This window comes from Epinephelus moara, chromosome 9, assembly GCF_006386435.1.
Source record: "Epinephelus moara isolate mb chromosome 9, YSFRI_EMoa_1.0, whole genome shotgun sequence".
Lineage (NCBI taxonomy): Eukaryota > Metazoa > Chordata > Actinopteri > Perciformes > Serranidae > Epinephelus > Epinephelus moara.
This window is the reverse complement of record NC_065514.1, coordinates 17,496,599-17,515,522: the sequence shown is the minus strand read 5'-3', so window position 1 is coordinate 17,515,522 and position 18,924 is coordinate 17,496,599. Positions and strand designations below refer to the sequence as shown.

Genomic DNA, 18,924 nt, shown 5'->3' with positions numbered 1-18,924 from the left:
GGAATGTTCTTGTACTTCTTTACACGAAAAGAAACTGAGAGCTGTTGTTATTTTAGAGGTTATTATGCAATGGTTTTATTGGTCCGACCCACTCGAGATCAAGTTGGGCTATATGTGGCCGATGAACTAAAATGAGTTTGACACCTCTGGCGTAAACTGTGGAGTTAAAAAAACAACAACATACCTACACTCAATCAAAATGTTTGAAAGAGTGATGAGAATGGTCTATCATCTTTCTTTTACCTCCTTTTCCTGTTGATTTGTGTCTGTTCCCCAGGATAATGCGTGTGGAGCCGCAGGTAGTGCTGAACGTTGCTCACACAGTGGTGAGGAGGATGTCATCTTTTGTCAGACAGATAGACTTTGCTCTCGACTGGATGGCTGTGGAGGCTGGCAGGGCAGTCTACAGGTATTCTGCTGATAACCGTGTATATCTTATAAAAACAGTCTCCAGAAAAACAACTGTTGACATTAAAACATTCATGTGAGAGCAGTCAATAGATGTTAGATCCATACCAAACAAGTCAACAATGGAGGTTCACAGGCTCATTTGCATTTTTGCAGCGACTTGAAGTTATCTGTATATTTTTCAGGCAGGGAGAGAAATCGGACAGTACTTTCATCGTGCTGAGTGGTCGACTGCGCTCTGTAATCATGAAGGAAGATGGCAAGAAGGAGCTGATAGGAGAGTACGGACGCGGCGACCTGATTGGAGTGGTAAGGATCATGATGGTGGGGGGGAAGACAGATGGCTGATAGTAGTTGGAAGACCATGAATATCTACTATGTTTTTCACTTCTAGTATCTTTATAAATATTAATGACCGTATATCAGGATGAACAGAGTTTTTCTACAAAGTCTATCAAAATTGTGGAGGCCTATCTCTGCAAGGGTGATGGGAAACAAAAAGATCCTTTATGTCATAATGAAATCAGGGGAGGGGAAACTGGTGTTTGAAGTGCTCCATTTTTTGTGTTAGTTCCGCATTGAGGTTGTTTTATTTATTTGTTGTGCATCTTATTCTTTCTTTGACCAGAGTCATCCGCACTTTCCTAACCATCCGCTCGCGTTCTTGGTTAGGATTGGGTTTTTGATGTTTAGGATGGCCGGTATGACTTCCTCATCCCGGCAGCGTAGGTTTCTTTGGCGTGCCCTTTTTCCTGTCAGTTGTTCCAGGTGGCGAAACTCTTTGACACAAGTTTCTCCATAACCTTTGCTTAATAGTTCAATGGTGTTCATTATGTCTTCAGTTTCTGACAATGACTTTAGTTGTTCTTTTATCTCAGACATGTGTTAGGATGTTACATACCTTGACATGTTTTGGCTGAAACTTAAGCCGTCCTCAGAAGTGTCACTTGGTGGTGGTTGTGACGCATCTTTATCAGCCGATCTATCAATCAACTGATATGAGGGAGGTGTGACCATCCTGACAGTTTTGACAGCTTTGACTTCCTTATTTCGATAGCCTTGATAGCTGATTGATAGATAAGCTGATGAAGACGCGTCACAACCACCACCAAGTGACACTTCTGAGAAAGGCTGAAGTTTCCGCTGAAACATGTCATGGTGTGTAACATCCTAACTAGGGCTGTAGTCAACCAAAGAAAATCTTTGTCGACTAAAGTACATAATCTTCAACTAATCGATTTAGTCTTGGGGGAAAAAAAATTCTGCACTCTATTTTTACTTCTGCGGTATCACTCTGCAGTTACACCTCCAAAACGCTAGTTGGCGGTAGAGGACTGTGTTAAGTGCTGTAAAGTTTAGTTGATTCAAAACTCACATTAAACATGACTTAATAGGGACAGTTTTCAAACACAAGTACGCAAATCAGCTTCACTATAAATCGCAGAATTGACAGACAAACACTTGTCTTTATCTGGACACGTTTCCCCCATGAATACAACATGCTAATGTTATTAGCACAAGCCTATGGCACTTTACATTGTATAAATTAGCCTAGTGTCTAGCGATCTTTTCCTCTTCTCATATAAAACCAGGGACAACAGCAACATGTAACAGAGGTAATGGCACATAATTTGGCTCTGTTACAACTCACAAGATTCACAGACAAAACAACTGTCTTATACTAAACACGTTTTCCAAACAAATACAACATGCTAACGTTATTAGTGCCAGCCTATGGCATTTTACATTGTATAAATTAGCCTAGCAGCTAGCGATCTTTCCCTTGTCTCATATAGAGTGTGCCAGTAAACCCGGAACTCCATTAGCGCTTTTAGCACTTCCGGTTCTCTCATCTAAAAGTCAATATGTTTTTTGAATGGGATTTTGGTAAAATGCCTCAAATAAGGTGTGGTTAACAAAAGCTTAAGCGAGATTCAGGTTTTGTTCTACGACATAAAACACGTCAGTAAATACCCTACTTGTGAATTTTGAAGCTTTTATGTGTCGTAAAAAAGGCGGTTGCTAACAAGTTGCTCAATGCGACTACAAACCCTGTTGGGGACATTAAACGTCATCATCCCCGAACAGGCGAGAGTGCTGGCAGTCCGCCATTACAGCTTCTTACAGGCGAGAGTGCTGGCAGTCCGCCATTAATACAATGTTTTTAAAATAAAGCGGCCGAAATCAGTTGAAAGCTTAGTGGCGGTGACGTCAAGAGTCATGCGACCGTGGAGTAGTCATGTAGTCCGTTAAAGCCTAACGTTAGCTTTTTACTTCTGGCGATCGCATTTAAGCTTCAAATGCGGTATGAAAGGTGTTCATATGTGAAGATTATCTCGCTGAACAAAACCTGTAAGTATCATAAACTTGTGTTAGCCACAGAGCTTATTTTCTGACATAATCCAAAACGCAATGCAAAAATCACATTCACTTTCTCTTCCGGGAACCAGCGCAATGCTAAACTTCCAGGTTTTGACGTCAGCCCTGGCACACTCTATAAAGCCAGGGCCAACAGCAGCATTTAACAATGGTAAGAGCACTCAATTTGGCTCCATTACAACTCACAACTTTCACAGACAAAACAACTGTCACACTAAACACCTTTTCCAAACAATTACAACATGCTAACGTGATTAGCGCCAGCCTATGGCATTTAACATTGTATACATTAGCCTAGCGATGAGCGGAGATTTCCTCTGGTCATATGAAGCCAGGATAAATCCTGAAGTCTAAATCCCTGAAGGATAAATCACACACAAGACTTAAAATGCTGTTTTAGTGGAGGCTTTACTGTCTTCACAATTTATTGTTTCTTATGTGAAATACAACTAAATACAAGCTTCATTTCCACTGAAGGAAATCGTGTCAGTATACACAAACAGACAGGAGGTCTGCGTCACCGCGACACTGAGGGTGGGCGAGTTTAACGTTGTGTAAACAAAGGGGGTGCTTCGAAAACACCCCCATTTCACAGGTAACTTAATAAATAAAATAAGGAGTTAGTATCTCAAAATAATGACCAAGTGTCTCGAAATTATGGGAAACTTTTTTCAAAATGGGTTAGTATCTTAAAATGATGAGTTATTATCTCAAAAATAATGACCAAATGTGTTGAAATTAAGGGAAACTTTATCAAAATAATGGGTTACTATGTCAAAATAACAAGTTAGTTTCTAAAAATATTGAGAAACTTGAGCTAACAATGAGTTATTATTTCAAAATAAGTGTCTCAAAATTAAGGGAAAATTTCTCAAAATAATGGGTTAGTATCTCAAAATAATGAGGTGCTTTCTCAATAAATCACCTCGTATTTCAAAACGAGTTAGTATCTCAAAAAATGATTTTCATTAGGTATCATTTCCCATGATGATGTTTTTTTTTTACTTATTTTCATCACACTGGTGGAAGTGGGCTTCCATACAAAACCCTGCAGATTTAAATATGCATGAGGAAATAATTACCAGTAATTACTCATCACTTAACATATTCACTGTCAGTATGTAAAGCTGAAAAAACGGGCTGCCAGTATGCTTTTCAAAAACATGACCATAAGACTGCTGTCACTGCCAGTAAATAAGATGTCAACCAAGTACACCTTATGAATATTGGGGGGGGCTGAATACGAGCTACAGGCCAGCTGAAATTGAATTCAAACAAAACTTCAAGATAATACTGAATTTATATTATCCTTATATACTTTTCATTGTGACAAACTATATAAAGCAAAGTCACTTTGTCACACTTCACCCACTTTCCCATTGGCCAGTGTGGCTGATCTCTGCCCCGATGCTTCTATTAATACCTGGGTTGATGGATGCTATGGTTACTGTTACCTGGAGGAGGAAAGCTGTCGTGGCAGCTCCTGTGATTGTGATAATAGGATTGTAATAAAGGTAGCTAACGTGCAGAGACATATTTAGCGCAGCTGTGTTGACGTCAGCTCTGACTGATGAGATAGAGAGGTCTTATTTATAGTTGCTTTTTTCTTTTTTTTTGTCACTTGATTGATACAAAGCTCAACAGTCACAAAGTAATAGTGAAACTAAGTAAGGTAGGTATTCGCCAAAGTGTCTGTATCTTGAAGTGAGGATTTATTTAGTCGTATATCATGTCATGTGTTGTAATGTTCAGGAATGATTGGGGTTGCCTTTTACTTGTGATGGACCTTTTTTTAAAAAAAAGATATAATTAAAGAATTTACTGTTTCCTTTGTTTCTCTGCAGGTGGAGGCCTTGACCCATCAGAACAGAGCCACCACAGTGCACGCTGTACGAGACTCTGAGCTGGCCAAATTACCAGAGGGAGCTCTCAGCTCCATCAAAAGGAAGTTCCCACAGGTAGGGCAAACCTCAACTGAAATGAAAACGCAATTAATTTTTTTGTGGACAGAGTGTATAGTGATTTGATTGTGGTGATTTCCAAAAGGTCAGCTTTGAAAATTAATAGAGTTGATTTAAACCGTACCCCTGACCATGAGCATTTGAATAATTCAACATCAATATAGTGGATGAAGGGTTCCAAGACTTTTATTTTAACTGTTTGAATGGAAAAATACTTCACATACATTACATTTTGAAGCATTGTTATGTACATGATGAGGAAACTGCTGCTGTCTGCAGAGTTGGGGAACTCAAGGCACATGACTTGACTCAACAGACTTGAGCTGCAAATTCAAGGACTTGAGACTTGCCTTTGACTTGGTTTTTATTACTTGAGACAGGTGACTCGAATGGGGCTTTATTTTTAGTAAATATGTGCATTTTTCTTTATATAGAGAAGTTCTGTTTTTGAAACATGAGTTAGTTATTTCTAGTGCAATGCCCACAAACCTGGCAACCTACGAAGACTCAGCACACCAGTCGAGGCCAACCCACGAGGCAGCAATCATGGAGGGGGCTGGTCCAGAAATAATATCATTTGGATGCAAGCATTGTTGCTGATGATGGTAGTAAGAATAGAACAGTGCTATGCAAGGTCTGCAGCTCGGAAATTGGTGACACCACCACCGCAAGATTCAGTTTATTGTGTTCTTCTATTTTTCCTTAAGAGCCTTTTAGATGTATAGGGCTATATTATAATTTCAGAGCCCCTCTCTCCACTGTTCTTCATTTCGGAGGCTTGTTATTGGTTGCCACAAAATGTTTAAAATAAAACTTAAATTTTCATGACCACTGTCTGAAAAATTGATATGTGGAAACTGGGGTAGATCATCAGAACTTCATATGACTTGGCTTGTCTGGCTTGACCTATCGCAGGGACTTGACATGCTTGATTCTCACCACAGTAACTTGGGACTCGCTTGAGACTTTAAGGGTAAAACTTAAGACTTGGGGCTTAACTCTTGAGACTTAAGCCCAATTCACATTACACGATTTTCACCCTGATTTTGCGTCGCGGAGGCTGTCGTAATCTTTTGAGTGTTCATACCTGGCAACGTGTGTTTCTGTCATCGGGAGTCTCGCCAACTGCGTTATGACCTGTGTGTGCACGCCACAAGATTTCTCCACCGAGCCCTCGCCGACAGAGCCCCAGATAACGCAGTGACGTCACCAAACTTGGAGACGATACATCGTAAAGGCATGGATGTACTTCCCAGTGTTGAATCAGATCTGCCTCCAGGGCCTGGGTCCAAACACAACGCACTCCCTATGATCCTGTGGACGCCGCCATTGTTGTTGTTGCTTGCCGGCTTGTCAGTGTTGCCAAATCTTGGGAGAGAAACAAGCAACCAGGGCTATGGAAACAAGCCCAAAAGAAGTGACGGATATATATAGAGAAAGGCGACGTTAGAGAGCAAGCCCAAATAAGCAACTCCACTTTAGAAACAAGCCCAAAAAACTTCAACCCGACTACCAATATTTGTAAGCAACTTTATAAAAAAACAAGCCCAAAAGTTGCAGCTAATTGGACCTGGCAACCCTGCGGCTTGTCCTCCTCACGTTTCTTCCGTCCTCCTGCGTGCTGACGTGGGACGTATCCCGCCTCTCATTGGGTGATGCTCTTTGTCATTCGTGTCAGACTTGCCAGATATCCAGTCCCAGTCACAGACGAGGGGGCGACTTGCTCGTAGGCTTGTTCACACATGAGGACACGACGTGGCAGACTATCTGCTGACTCACCTCCGACCCAAGGTGGCTCTTAAGATCCTCTGCGATGTCAAAATCGCAGTGAATATTGTGTAATGTGAACTGGGCTTAAGTTGTGACTTGCGCATGTGTGACTTGCTCCCACCTGTGGCCATCTCTCTGATTACTAGGTTAGGTTAGGTTCTTTAATGTCCCCAGGGGGATAATTGTTTTCACACATCATTGCTGGTACTAACACACAGTCTCTTATAAAATGTTTGTGCCTTTCAGGTTGTCACCAGGTTGATCCACTTACTAGGACAGAAGATCCTCCAGCAGGTCAATGGTCCTCTGACAGGTGTGTGCATCTACATGTGCACCTAGTGTTGTCACATTGGTGTTCAAATCGCGTATGAAGGGGAGTTTTATTAACATGTACACGTTTGTCCCCAGCTCGCAGTTTGGCCCTCCACACTCCTGGCAGTAAGTGGGATGCAGGGAACCAGGCCTCCAACCTCTCCACTGTGACAGTCTTGCCTGTGTCAGAAGAAGTGCCTCTCACTGCCTTTACCATGGAGCTGCAGCATGCACTCCTGGCAATAGGTAAGAGAAACCAAATCAGGAGCTTAAACAGTTTCATATGTGTTAATTTCACTTCAGTCGTCCACAGTGAGGTCAGAGCTCAGGGTTGAGGAAACTTTAGGTCCTATGTGGTCTTTGTAAACATCTTACCACCCTACTGCTGTGCTCCTAGGTCACAAGTTACGTGTTATGTGTCTGGTCCTCATGTATTATAGATACTTCCTGCTATGACGTAACTGCTCTGGCTCTTCTCCCATAGATTAATTTTAGATGTCCTGTTTACTCCAGTTTTAAATCTGAACTGGGACAGTGTTTGCTGTGTGTGTACTTTGGGTCAAGTACGATTACTGGCATTAGTTCACATTAAATTAAGAAATGAGGTTATTATGACAGCATTTACTGTAAGGCTTAAGGGAATGACTGTAAGAGGCGTGGCAGACCTGGCATGTCTGTGTATATGCTTTAGGGCTTTGAATATATATTTAATAGCTAACAGAGTTGTGTTACCTGTACTCCAAGTGCAGCCTTGTTTGTTTTGTTGCAATATTTTAATTAAAAGCTCTTCGCCAACTTACGCGCCACCTCTCTAAAGCAGTTTTCTTATATTAACTCCAGAGAATCAAGTCCAGTTATTGTCCGAATTTCTCTTTCACACATGTAGCACACAACAGGAGACTGTCTGTTTTAGACGTCTTCTCACCTATTGGAAATACTCTGTTTGGTTTAGGTGAGTAGTAGCGCCTGGGTAGAGTGCGCAGGAGGCAGGATATGAGGTAGATTACACAACAGTCTTATAGCCGGTTCGTAATTTGGTCATAAACACCAGATCTCTTGCTGTTCCTTGAATTTATCTGACAGAAGTTCCTGAATCTTGCCAACTCTACAGTTAGATATTTACATCACCGTCTTCGTGTAAATGACTCTCATATGTTTGTTTTCTTTCAATTTTCCGTGAGCCGCATAATAGAGGTGTCAACTCGCCCGCTGACTGTAAATTGTCTGGACTGTCCTGATCTTTTCACACACGGACATTACATGGATTTTGTACTCGGGAGCTGGCAAATATAAAATCAATTTATTGTCAAATTCAACTGATGTGGACATTTGCGTTCTCACATACAGCTCCTTCAGGTAATGTCTAGATGATTTCATGTTTGCGGTGCACGTGTGAAGGGGACTTCAGTCAAGAGGATTTAGTCGAGTGCTTCGACCAGACATATTGATTGTAACTGCTCTGATCTCTCACACGCAGGTCCCACTCTTCTGCTGACTAGCGATATTATCAAACAGCGACTTGGAGTTGCAGCACTAGACAGGTAGGTTTTGTGGCTGAAAATGACTGAAAATTTGTGGGAATGTTGCGTGCTTTTAAGCACCCACCAAAAACTCATACTACTACTCATACTAGTTTTTGCCTATTAATTTTTGTCCTTGGGCTCTCTGCCTTTTTTGACTCACTCATTAAATTCAGTTTAAGTATGCTTTATTGGCACAGCAGAAAAATGGATCTACTGTGTGCTGCCAGCTAGGCAGTGCCGCCGGTCATTAATGGACTCCTTTTCTCTCCAGTGTCCACGAGTACCGTCTGTCCAGCTGGCTGGGCCAGCAAGAAGACATCCATCGCATAGTTCTTTACCAGACGGACTCCACACTGACCCCGTGGACACAGCGGTGCATCCGTCAGGCCGACTGCATCATTATTGTGGGGCTAGGAGAGCAGGACCCAGCCGTTGGGGAGGTGAGGTGTTAGTGGTGGGTTAAAAGAGTGAGAGGAGAATGAGAGGCAAAGGTTTTTGTTTGATTGGTTTAGGGTTGCTTGACTGATGATTTGTTTGTTTTATAAAATGTCAAAGAATACTGTGAAAAAGCCGATGATCAAGATGATCTCTTCAGATTGCTAGTTGTGCCAGACCAACAGTGCAAAACTTGAAGATATACTTTTATTTGATTATTATTTATTCAATTTACAATTATCTCAGACAAAGGAAAGCAACACATCCTTGCATGTGAAAAGCCTGAATCAGCAAATATTTTTCATACTTAAACCTTCAAAACTGATTTCTTTAATTGCCTGCTGCAGCTGAAAACAATGCTGTGAGAGCTGTGAGAGTGAACACATAATTCCCCGCATAGTTCCACCCAACCTCCACCTGACAGGGGCGCTAATAATCAGTCAGGGAGATTGAATACACCTGTCTGGGTGTGTAGGGTCTTTCATTTCAACAGTTGGGAACCGTAGTTTTAATCAAATGTACTGTTGTATTTGTAACATTTCAACAGCTTGTTAGTCGAGATTTAACAATTAAACTATTTCATGTCGTCTGTAGATGGTTATCTATAGCAGTGGCTCCCAGCTGGTCCAGCCATCGGTTCAAGATTTGTCCTTAGTCATCAGTTCAAAGGTTTACACAGTTTAATATATTCAGTGTCATACTTGTGTTTGGCCATGTCATTGAGCTAGTTTGCTGTCTCTGGGCGTACTATCCAAATAAGGTGTCACCGAAGTGATTACTGTAGCTGCTCTGGACTATTTTCCGTGGCATGTTTGGTGAGCTAGTGAGTATTTACTTTAGCAGAGCAGTGTACGAGGGTTTGACTCAAAATAAACTCATGTTCATCGTAGTCACTGAAGTACCACAGAGGAATAAACTATACCAGACTTTAGATACACACACACACAGTAATTGTTAGTTTAGTTCATTGTTTGGTCTTTTCATGGGATTTGTTTGCTGTAAGAAAAATATCAAAAGACTATAACTGCACTTAAACATTGCTGTCGATAAATTACTTTGTCGACTCACCTTTTCGACACTTGACAGGTGTTGATATCTGGAGTTGAAAATCTGTCTGAACCTCTTGTGGAGCTGAAGGTGAACTAAAGACAGTAATGGGCTAATGGTGCATGTTACAGCTGACCATACGTTCTCAAGCCTTTTCTCTCCAGAGAAATCATCACACCAATTACTATTAACACATCTCTGTCTGGTTTGATATTGGGGTCAGTGCTGATCATTATGCTCTTAAATTGTTCTTATACCCAGGGGTTTAACCAACTTAATGGTCACACCGATCGTGAAAGGTTATTATCTGACTCTTGGGCATATTTGCGAAATGAGCAAAGTGTGGATGGATGTTGTGACAGAGAGGTGTGGTGCGAGAGAAAGGAAGTGCCCGTCCAGCTGATGAAGCCGAGGTAATTGCCTTCCAAAGGAAAAATGGGCACAGAGAAATGTAAGGAACGTATCCCCGTTTAACAGGAGATGGTGGGAGAAATGGAAAGAGGGATCAATATTTGCTCAGGCTCAGAATGAGTCATAGCTCTCTGGGTTGATTTTATCTTTCAGGGCACACACACAGACACCCTCTTACCTTGCACATACACTAAACCTTTAGAAGAGGGCCTGTTGTCTGAGTAACAGATCTGACCTTCCTCGCAGACTGTTTAGCCTTTTTAAAAAAAACAAACATAAAAAACAACCTCTGCAGGGAAATTGCACTTGGAAAAAAGCAAATTAAAATGTAATTAAAAACGAATCTCTAAAATAATTGCCCAGTCTGTTCTTATTTCCCAGAATGCTACCCAGTATTATAGTGAATATAATGGTTTATTTCAAAATAAGAGTCTTACTGAAATTGCTTCTTGATTTGTCCCTGCAAACATTTCAATTTTTCCCAAACATAAATATGAAATTACAGTCACATACCTGTACACGTGCAGTTATTGTGCTCACTTAAACTCTAGTAGTCACGAGTTTGCAGTAATTTTCTTGGCTAGCACTCAAAATTCTGTGCACGTGCTTCACAGGAGCCACTCAGAAGAAAACTGAGGAGAATAAAATCGTCTGAAACATCTGTGCTCGATGTCTTCCCTCTAGCTGGAGCGTATGTTGGAAGGAAGTGCAGTGCGTGCCCAGAAGCAGCTGGTGCTGCTGCACAGAGAAGACGGCCCCCCACCCAAAGGAACTGTGGACTGGCTCAACATGCGAAGCTGGATCTCCAGACACCTCCATCTCTCTTGTCCCCGAAGGGTCTTCTCTAAGAGGAGCCTGCCCAAACTGGTAGGAATGGAAAATATGGCCAGAGCGTTTTTTTTGTTTTTTTTTTGTCCTCATCTGCAGATCAAAACACTTTCTTCAGTCCCTTTCAGGCTGCTCTCCTCTAAGCTTCTCATTTACTACTCACAATCCTTTTTCATTCAACATCTACATATTTTCTCTCATCCTCTCAGTTCTTCTTTATCCTCTTACCATCTCACTCGTTCCTCTCTACTTTAATTACAGTGATTTCCCTGTTTTTCAGATGGAGCTGTATCAACGTGTGTTTGAGAAGCCAGCAGACCGCCACTCAGACTTCTCCCGCCTGGCTCGAGTTCTAACGGGCAATGCTATTGCTCTTATCCTGGGTGGAGGAGGGGCTAGGTAACGTCACCCCACTGTCTGTCTTCCCAAACAGTTATTCTAAGACCTCATGTCATATTAAAGCAATGTCCCAATCGAGTTTGTGCTGCTGTTCTGAATATTAGCATGGCTGTGATTCGGTGGCGGCCTCATGCCAAAGATGATCACAGCTGACAGACCTCGAGTGTGATATTGCTTTAATACAACAGTTCTACAAGCACCCTTAATTAGTTAACAGTAATACACAACAACAGATTATGGTTTGTTTATTTATTTGATCATTTATTTGGCTCCGCTTACACAAGTAGTTCCACACCTAGACTAGGACTGGACTGTTGCCAGGGGACACAAACATTTCTGCACACGAGCTTGCTACTTTGTGTAAGCTAGGAGTACACATTACTGTGTTTTCAAGTTGAAAAAAAAGAAAAGAAGAAACGGTGAGTGGGGAATAGGGGCTGGTTAGAGCCATGCATAGGTACAGAACAGGGTTTTCCAACTAACCAGGCAATAGGTGACATCCCTTTGTGTATACGGTCCATTTTTCCCAGTATTTTATATTGATCGAATCTCAGTCTTAAAGAAAATGTAAGTTTCCCTATCCAGTGAATTTTGTTAATAATTGCAATCCAGTCATCCTTTAAAGGGGGGCTTGCCTGTAGCCACCTCTGTGTGATGGCTTTCTTGCTCGCGGCCAACTTTACTTTGTAAAGGTAATTGTCCTGGGTCATGAGATTGTCCGGGATGACATAAGAACAGTCGACTTCGATTCCAAAGATGATCCGTATCTCTATGGCAATCTCTTGCTAATATGGATAAATAAGTGGGCATTAGTGTTGTCACAGTACCAAATTTGGGACTCACAGTACGATACCAGTGAAAGTATCAGGATTCTGAGTAGTATCATGATACCACGGCAAAAATGAGGCAGATGTGCCTTTTGTCATTTATAAAAAGATAAATCACTTTTCTATAATACATCAATGATATTTCAATGGAATAAATTACTTATTGACTTATTCATACTTCAAAAACAGCATCAATAAGTGATTAACATAGGGGGGTCAAAATAAAATAAATAAATGAAATAAAAATCAACCAGCCACCCTCCTCCCCTGACAAGTAAAGAACAGTGCCTTAAATGCAGTGAGGTTTGTGGACTGTTACCTGCCACAAAGAGAGAAATGTGAACGGCTCGTCTCTCCTCTGACACGTCACATACCTGTGTGCCGCCACGGCTTGGCTGTTCAGGTATTTCTGGGCAGTCATGACACCAACGAAGACTTAGTGGACCTTCTTGGTCGCCGGTAAGCCGTTATCTTGCTCCGCGGAGCACTATGGCCGCCGTATTTGACAGGAATACGTATTCCTGTTTGTGTCTGTGACCCCTGTTCAACCCACAACCGGCAGGATTCGCCTTTCGTTTCTTCTGCTGGTTGAAATCTGTACTTGCACAGCGTGCTCCTGAATGACTTCTTTTGCTCGCACAAAACTACATTTAGTCGCAAATGCGAATAAAATGCTCGCACCGTAGAGCTCTGTGGAAAACAAATCTCTGTAGCATATATAAACAAATCTAGCCTACAAGTAAAAATAAATAAATAATAACTTTCACTGCTCAAAGATACTCAACAGCTCAGCTAATACCTGACATATGACTGGAAAACAAACCACTGCAGCAGCATATTGAGTGCCAGGTGGCCAACGCACGCCGTTATTGGACGGCGCATGGACACTCACCCTCTTGTGATTGGACTTTGAACTTATCCCACAGTAGTGGTTCCATGAGGTACCGTAGTACTACGGTACTCCAACATTATGGTATCATATGTACCGTGGTGTTTTAGTACCGCGGTCTACCGTTGGTACCAGTATACCGTGCAACACTATTGGGCATCCCCAAAAAATATGAAAGTGGTCCACCATTGATTTACCACACAGCCTCCAGCATTCATCCTACCCCTGAGACCCCTGTTGTAGTCACAAAATATCATATTATGTTTTTCCAGCAGAACTCCCGCCAGGATCTTAAAGTGGTGGTATCTTTAGTCTTACATAAGTATCATGTACCATTATTTGTATATTTACATTTATGGTGCAACCAGTGAAATAAGAGTCCATTTACCGTTGCTTTGGTGGCATGTATGATTCTAGTGACTTAACAGCCTGATCAGACAGTATGTTCCAACATCGGCTGAGGTCATATGAGCACACCTGGAGGTTTGCAATGAAGTATCCTGGCTTGGGGCGTCGGTGGCTTAGTGGTAGAGCAGGCGCCCCATGTACAAGGCTGTTGCCGCAGTGGCCCGGGTTCGAGTCCAGCCTGTGGCCCTTTGCTGCATGTCTCTCCCTCTCTCTCCCCCCTTCACGCTTCACTGTCCTGTCAATTAAAGGCAAAACATGCCCAAAAAAATATCTAAAGAAAAAAAACAACCATCTGACAGCCATTTATTATTTTTTTCAAGTATTATTTGTGAAAATATGTTCATGTTTGCTGTGAAAAGTTTGTTACGATGACCTTTAATACAGGCTAATTAACAGTGAATGTAGTTAACGATTTAGAACGCCTGTAAAGCAGAGTGATAAATGCATAGTTAAAAGTCCCAGTGCTGTTATACTCTATATCAGCACTCATGTAATGCTTCTTGTACAATCAAATGACTTGGTCAGAACTAACAGGACAATGTAATATTTTAAATATGATGCCTGCTCTAGGCTTAATAGATTTTATAACCGTCAGGCTCAGAATATAATTAAAAAGCTTTTTGGTTTCATCCTTATGCAGGCTGGGTATGTCCGTGTCTTTTTGGTTACATAAATGTATCTCTGTCTTTTCATGTGTATTTCTCCACCCACCTGTTCAGGGGCTGCTCCCAGGTGGGGGTAATGCGAGCTCTCTGCGAGTCCGGCATCCCCGTGGACCTCATTGGTGGCACCTCTATCGGTTCCCTGATGGGGGCACTGTATGCTGAGGACCGAAGCCACAGCCGCATGAGGATGAGGGCCAAAGAATGGGCAATGGTGAGAGTCAAAGCAACAGTGACACTAGTCTTGCAATAAACCCAAATATTAAGAGTCAGTGATCTGCTTTATATCAAGTAGGAATTTCAAATATATCCCACCTTTCATCAAAAGGTGCCTTCTCCATATTGTGTTTTTCCTTTCTTAGACAGGGGACACTATAGAAGTGACAGTAAATGAATGCAGAAAGACAGAGGTCGGATTTGAACCAGGGATGTTCTGCGTCTTAGGCCACCAGAAAATTCCTTCATGTAGTTTTTTAACTTGTATTGAATTGACTTACAGTACAGTAAAATGTTGATGCATCATGACCTTGATCAGACATCTTAAGCATGTTACACATCTGCTCACTGCAGAGCTTGGAGAGAGACGACCTACAAGTGTGTTCTCCTTAGGTGGTGTATTTGTAATTATGTCTAGAATTAGGCTAAATAATTGTGACAAACAAATGGTTCAAGTGGGATCATTCAGTCGACATTATTCTGTTTGTGGAACAGAAGCTGCGTTCAACAACTCCTCCTCCGCTTGCCCCAGTTTGGAGAGAGGAATATTTTCAAATTTCTGCCTGTGAGTCTGTCCTTGTGAAGGTGACTCTTTCTGACAGCATTTTTATTTCATTACCTCTGTTTTGCTTTTCATATGATTACCCACGCTGTGCTGATTAACCATTAATAGTAATTGGCTGGTGCTGCACACACAGCCTCGAGTGGTTTGCACGTTTAGCTCAGGAACAGAAGCGTTTTGGTTGTAATGTGCAGCTCATACTTATGTCTTAAATCCTGTGACCATTCATGATGGCTGATTTGAGACACCTGCTCGGTCTCCAGGTCGGCAGGCTGAGCATATGGTATGATTCGTCTTCCTCAGTGTATCCAGTCCCTCCTCCTCTGGCTCTGTCCTTGGTTATGAACCTTCCCTTTAGGAGCAGCTGGTTGAGTTACTGCTCCTTAGTATCGAATTAAAAGAACCACTGTTGCAATAAAAAGTTTGCCCCTAGCAAAGATGGAGCGGTACAGTTTGCTCTGTTTAAATGCATTTTATGACAAGTGAAGATTTTTTTTAACTGCTAAGAGAAAACAATCAGAGCCCACCAGATTTTCTTACATCAGTTGTGCTTTGTACTGGAGAAAACATCTTGTTGTGTGGAGCATAGAAGCCATTTGACCTTTCTTCTCTCCTGCTCTCTCTGCAGGAAATGACATCAGTGTTTAAGAAGGTTCTGGATTTAACGTACCCAGTCACCTCCATGTTCACCGGTGCTGCCTTCAACTCCAGCATCAGCAGTGTCTTCAAGAGCAAACAGATTGAGGTGATTTTACTTAAGAACCCTGAGGTGACAATAAATTGTTCAAAGAATCTGGTGGTGGTGCAGGATAAGCAAATGTATTATGTGAATCTACTATGTTTATCTGTCTTGATGTGACCTTCTGTGTATGCAGGACCTTTGGATCCCATATTTTAACATCACAACTGACATCACTGCCTCTGCCATGAGAGTACACACTGATGGTAAGTTCAGTATTCTGCTTTTTATTTTATTTTAGGAGAAGACACTACAGGTGAATAAGGTGAAACTTTTAACAGATATCACCATGAAACCTCCTCAGTAGATTACTTGCAGTTAAAGTTGTGTTCACACCGGACCTGTTTTTTTTCTGCTGTTGCTTGGTTCGCCCCTTTGATATCGCTTCATCGCTCAGTTGCAATCGCTCGTCAATGTGGCAGAAATCAACAGACTCGCTTTTTCGCTTTGATGACGTCATTGAAGCAATCAGGGTATTTGGGGGGGGGGGGTTGCTTGACTGTCATGACATGTCAGCTTCATTAAAAGTATAGCTGCAAATTAAAAGCAACAATAGATGTAAAAACACACAGAGACAATACATCTGAGCATTTATACCTCTGACCGCGGCAGCGGCTGAAAATTATACATTTTGATACATACAGGTGGCTATACATATTGCAAAACTCTGTGAAAGTACACCAAAGCATACATTGTTGTTTCCAAATATTTATTTGAAAACGAAACCATTCATACGGTCACTAAAAAAACATTTTGTCAATAATAAAAAACGAATGTAATCTCAACAGTGACCGCGCCATCCAGCGGGACTGCGGCTGAACCACTTCCAATGTTCATTCATTCATTCAGTCGCGTGTTCAGTGTTTTCATTAAAATGCGTAGTATTTTTCATTAAAATGCGTAATATAGCCAACAATATTATAGACCAAAAGTTATCTAATTTATTATTGTAGAATGTATTTAGCAAATCACCACTTTCAACTGGCAGCAAAAAAAAAGGCATTATAAAAAGCCAACAAATAGTGTTAATTAATTGACATGAGACATTGGAGAGGTTGTCGGTCCTATTCTAGAGTCTGTAATATATATATGTTTTTTTTTTTTATCATAACTTCTCGGAAATTACTCAAAAATGCATTCATTGTGTGCTTCTGAGCACACGGGCAGCATAAACAATGAAGTTACATATGATGGTCTGGCAGATCGTTGCGGCGCTTGGAGGCAGTTGACAGTGACAGTTTTGTCAGCAGCTTCCTACCAGTAACCTATTGATGAGGCAGCTCCAACTCCGCTCACATGCTCTGACTCAGGCATCAGAGCCCTGAGCTACAGCGATAGATGCATTGGCGCTGTCCGTGGTGCTTTACACTAGGACCGCCAGGATTACTGCGCCCCTCCAAGCGCCGCAGTCCCGCTGGCTGGTGCGGTCACTGTTGAGATTACATTTGTTTTTTATTATTAACAAAATGGTTTTTTATTGACCGTATGAATGGTTTTGTTTTCAAATAAATATTTGGAAACGAAAATGTATGCTTTGGTGTACTTTTACAGAGTTTTGCAATATATAGCCTACCTGTATGTATCAAAATGTATAATTTCGGTCAGAGGTATAAATGCTCAGAAGTCTAGTGTGTTTCATTTTTGTAACTTAAAGGCTTCAGAAAACATACAAGACACATTTTTAGGAAAAGTCATAGCAAGAGAAGCTTGTAGGTTTTATCTAAACAGAGTTATTTGCATTATAAAAACCGTCTTGGCGGCTCTAGGACAAGTGCACTTACATTGATCACTTCCATAAAATAAAACGAGAAATTGGAGAAGATTGAAAAAATTGTTAAAATTAAATTAGGGAACTGATCACAGATGCATTGTCTCTGTGTGTTTTTACATCTATTGTTGCTTTTAATTTGCAGCTATACTTTTAATGAAGCTGACATGTCATGACAGTCAAGAATCATATACATACATATGATCCTGAACATTGGAGAAAATCAGGTGCAAAATTCTTGTTTCACTTTGACATATTAACAGTTAAAATACTGTAAAAAATCTTTAGAATATAAATAGGAATCAAATGTAAAGTTTGGTGTATATAAGTGCTACTGAAGTATAGGGCTGCAACTAACAATTATTTTCATTGTCGACTAATCTGTCGATTATTTCTTTGATTAGTCAACTCATCGTTTTATCAAAAAATGTGTTAAAATGTTGAAAAACGTCGGTCTGTCTCTCCCAAACCCCAAAATTATGTCATCTAATGTCTTGTTTCGTACTCACACCAAAGGGTTTTAGTTCACCGTCATGTGAGAGTGTATAAAGCTGCCAATATCTGAACGTAAGAAGCTGCAATAAGAGTATTTTGGGGTACTTTTATTGTACTTTTCTGTGAAAAATGACTCAAACCGATTAGTCGACTACTAAAATAGTCACCGATTATTTTAATAGTCTATTAGTCATCGATTAATCATCTAATCGTTGGAGCTCTACTGAAGTAAAGATTCTTGGCTCAGAGTATGAAGAAATAATCATTTTAAGAAAATAGCCTTTAAAGATATGTTGCCTGTGAAATTCAGAATATTTATAGACAAAAAAATAAGACACAACACGTGAATAGGGTAACATTTTTAATAGATGTCACCATGAAACTTCTTCAGTTGATTACTTACATTATGACAATTATTTTTTATATTTTCAAGTTTTCTGAAAGTTTGTTTGAATATGCAAATGAAGCATTACCCAATCAAATATATTCCTTTTGCATACATTTCCAGAAAAGCAAAAACAAACCAAAATCAAAATAACTTAATTTGTGTAAATGCGTAAGTGCACACACAACATATTCAGTAACCAGACAAATGACAAACCTAATTTGACAACACACAGTGCAGCTTAAAATAGTTTAGAATAGATATCCACCTTCAACAGAACAGAAACCTGGACTGTAATAAACACCCAAATCTCAGGGTTACTACGGTCATGAAAACCTGGAAAAGTCAAGAAATTTCCCATTTTCCAAGCCTGGAAAAGTCGAAATTAGTAAAATCATCAAACGTTTTGGGAAAGTCATGGAATTTTGTTGTGTGTAATAAAGTTGTTACAGTAATCTTCCATGGAAAACCTTCCATGTACTGTTATGTAACAGCAAAAT

At 40.8% G+C, this 18,924-nt stretch overlaps 1 protein-coding gene across 2 annotated transcripts in view; it reads left to right on the top strand.

Annotated features, from left to right (window-relative positions):
* The window catches only part of pnpla7a (patatin-like phospholipase domain containing 7a), a 47,992-nt gene that overhangs the window by 12,919 nt on the left and 16,149 nt on the right, over positions 1 to 18,924 (top strand). For both annotated transcript variants that reach the window (XM_050052975.1, XM_050052974.1), the window contains exons 18-29: positions 278 to 409; positions 594 to 717; positions 4,632 to 4,745; positions 6,765 to 6,831; positions 6,927 to 7,076; positions 8,308 to 8,371; positions 8,625 to 8,793; positions 10,931 to 11,113; positions 11,355 to 11,473; positions 14,317 to 14,473; positions 15,666 to 15,782; positions 15,913 to 15,982. In XM_050052975.1, the coding sequence (XP_049908932.1) occupies positions 278 to 409; positions 594 to 717; positions 4,632 to 4,745; positions 6,765 to 6,831; positions 6,927 to 7,076; positions 8,308 to 8,371; positions 8,625 to 8,793; positions 10,931 to 11,113; positions 11,355 to 11,473; positions 14,317 to 14,473; positions 15,666 to 15,782; positions 15,913 to 15,982 (1,466 nt within the window). The remainder of the gene's footprint in view (positions 1 to 277; positions 410 to 593; positions 718 to 4,631; positions 4,746 to 6,764; positions 6,832 to 6,926; positions 7,077 to 8,307; positions 8,372 to 8,624; positions 8,794 to 10,930; positions 11,114 to 11,354; positions 11,474 to 14,316; positions 14,474 to 15,665; positions 15,783 to 15,912; positions 15,983 to 18,924) is intronic.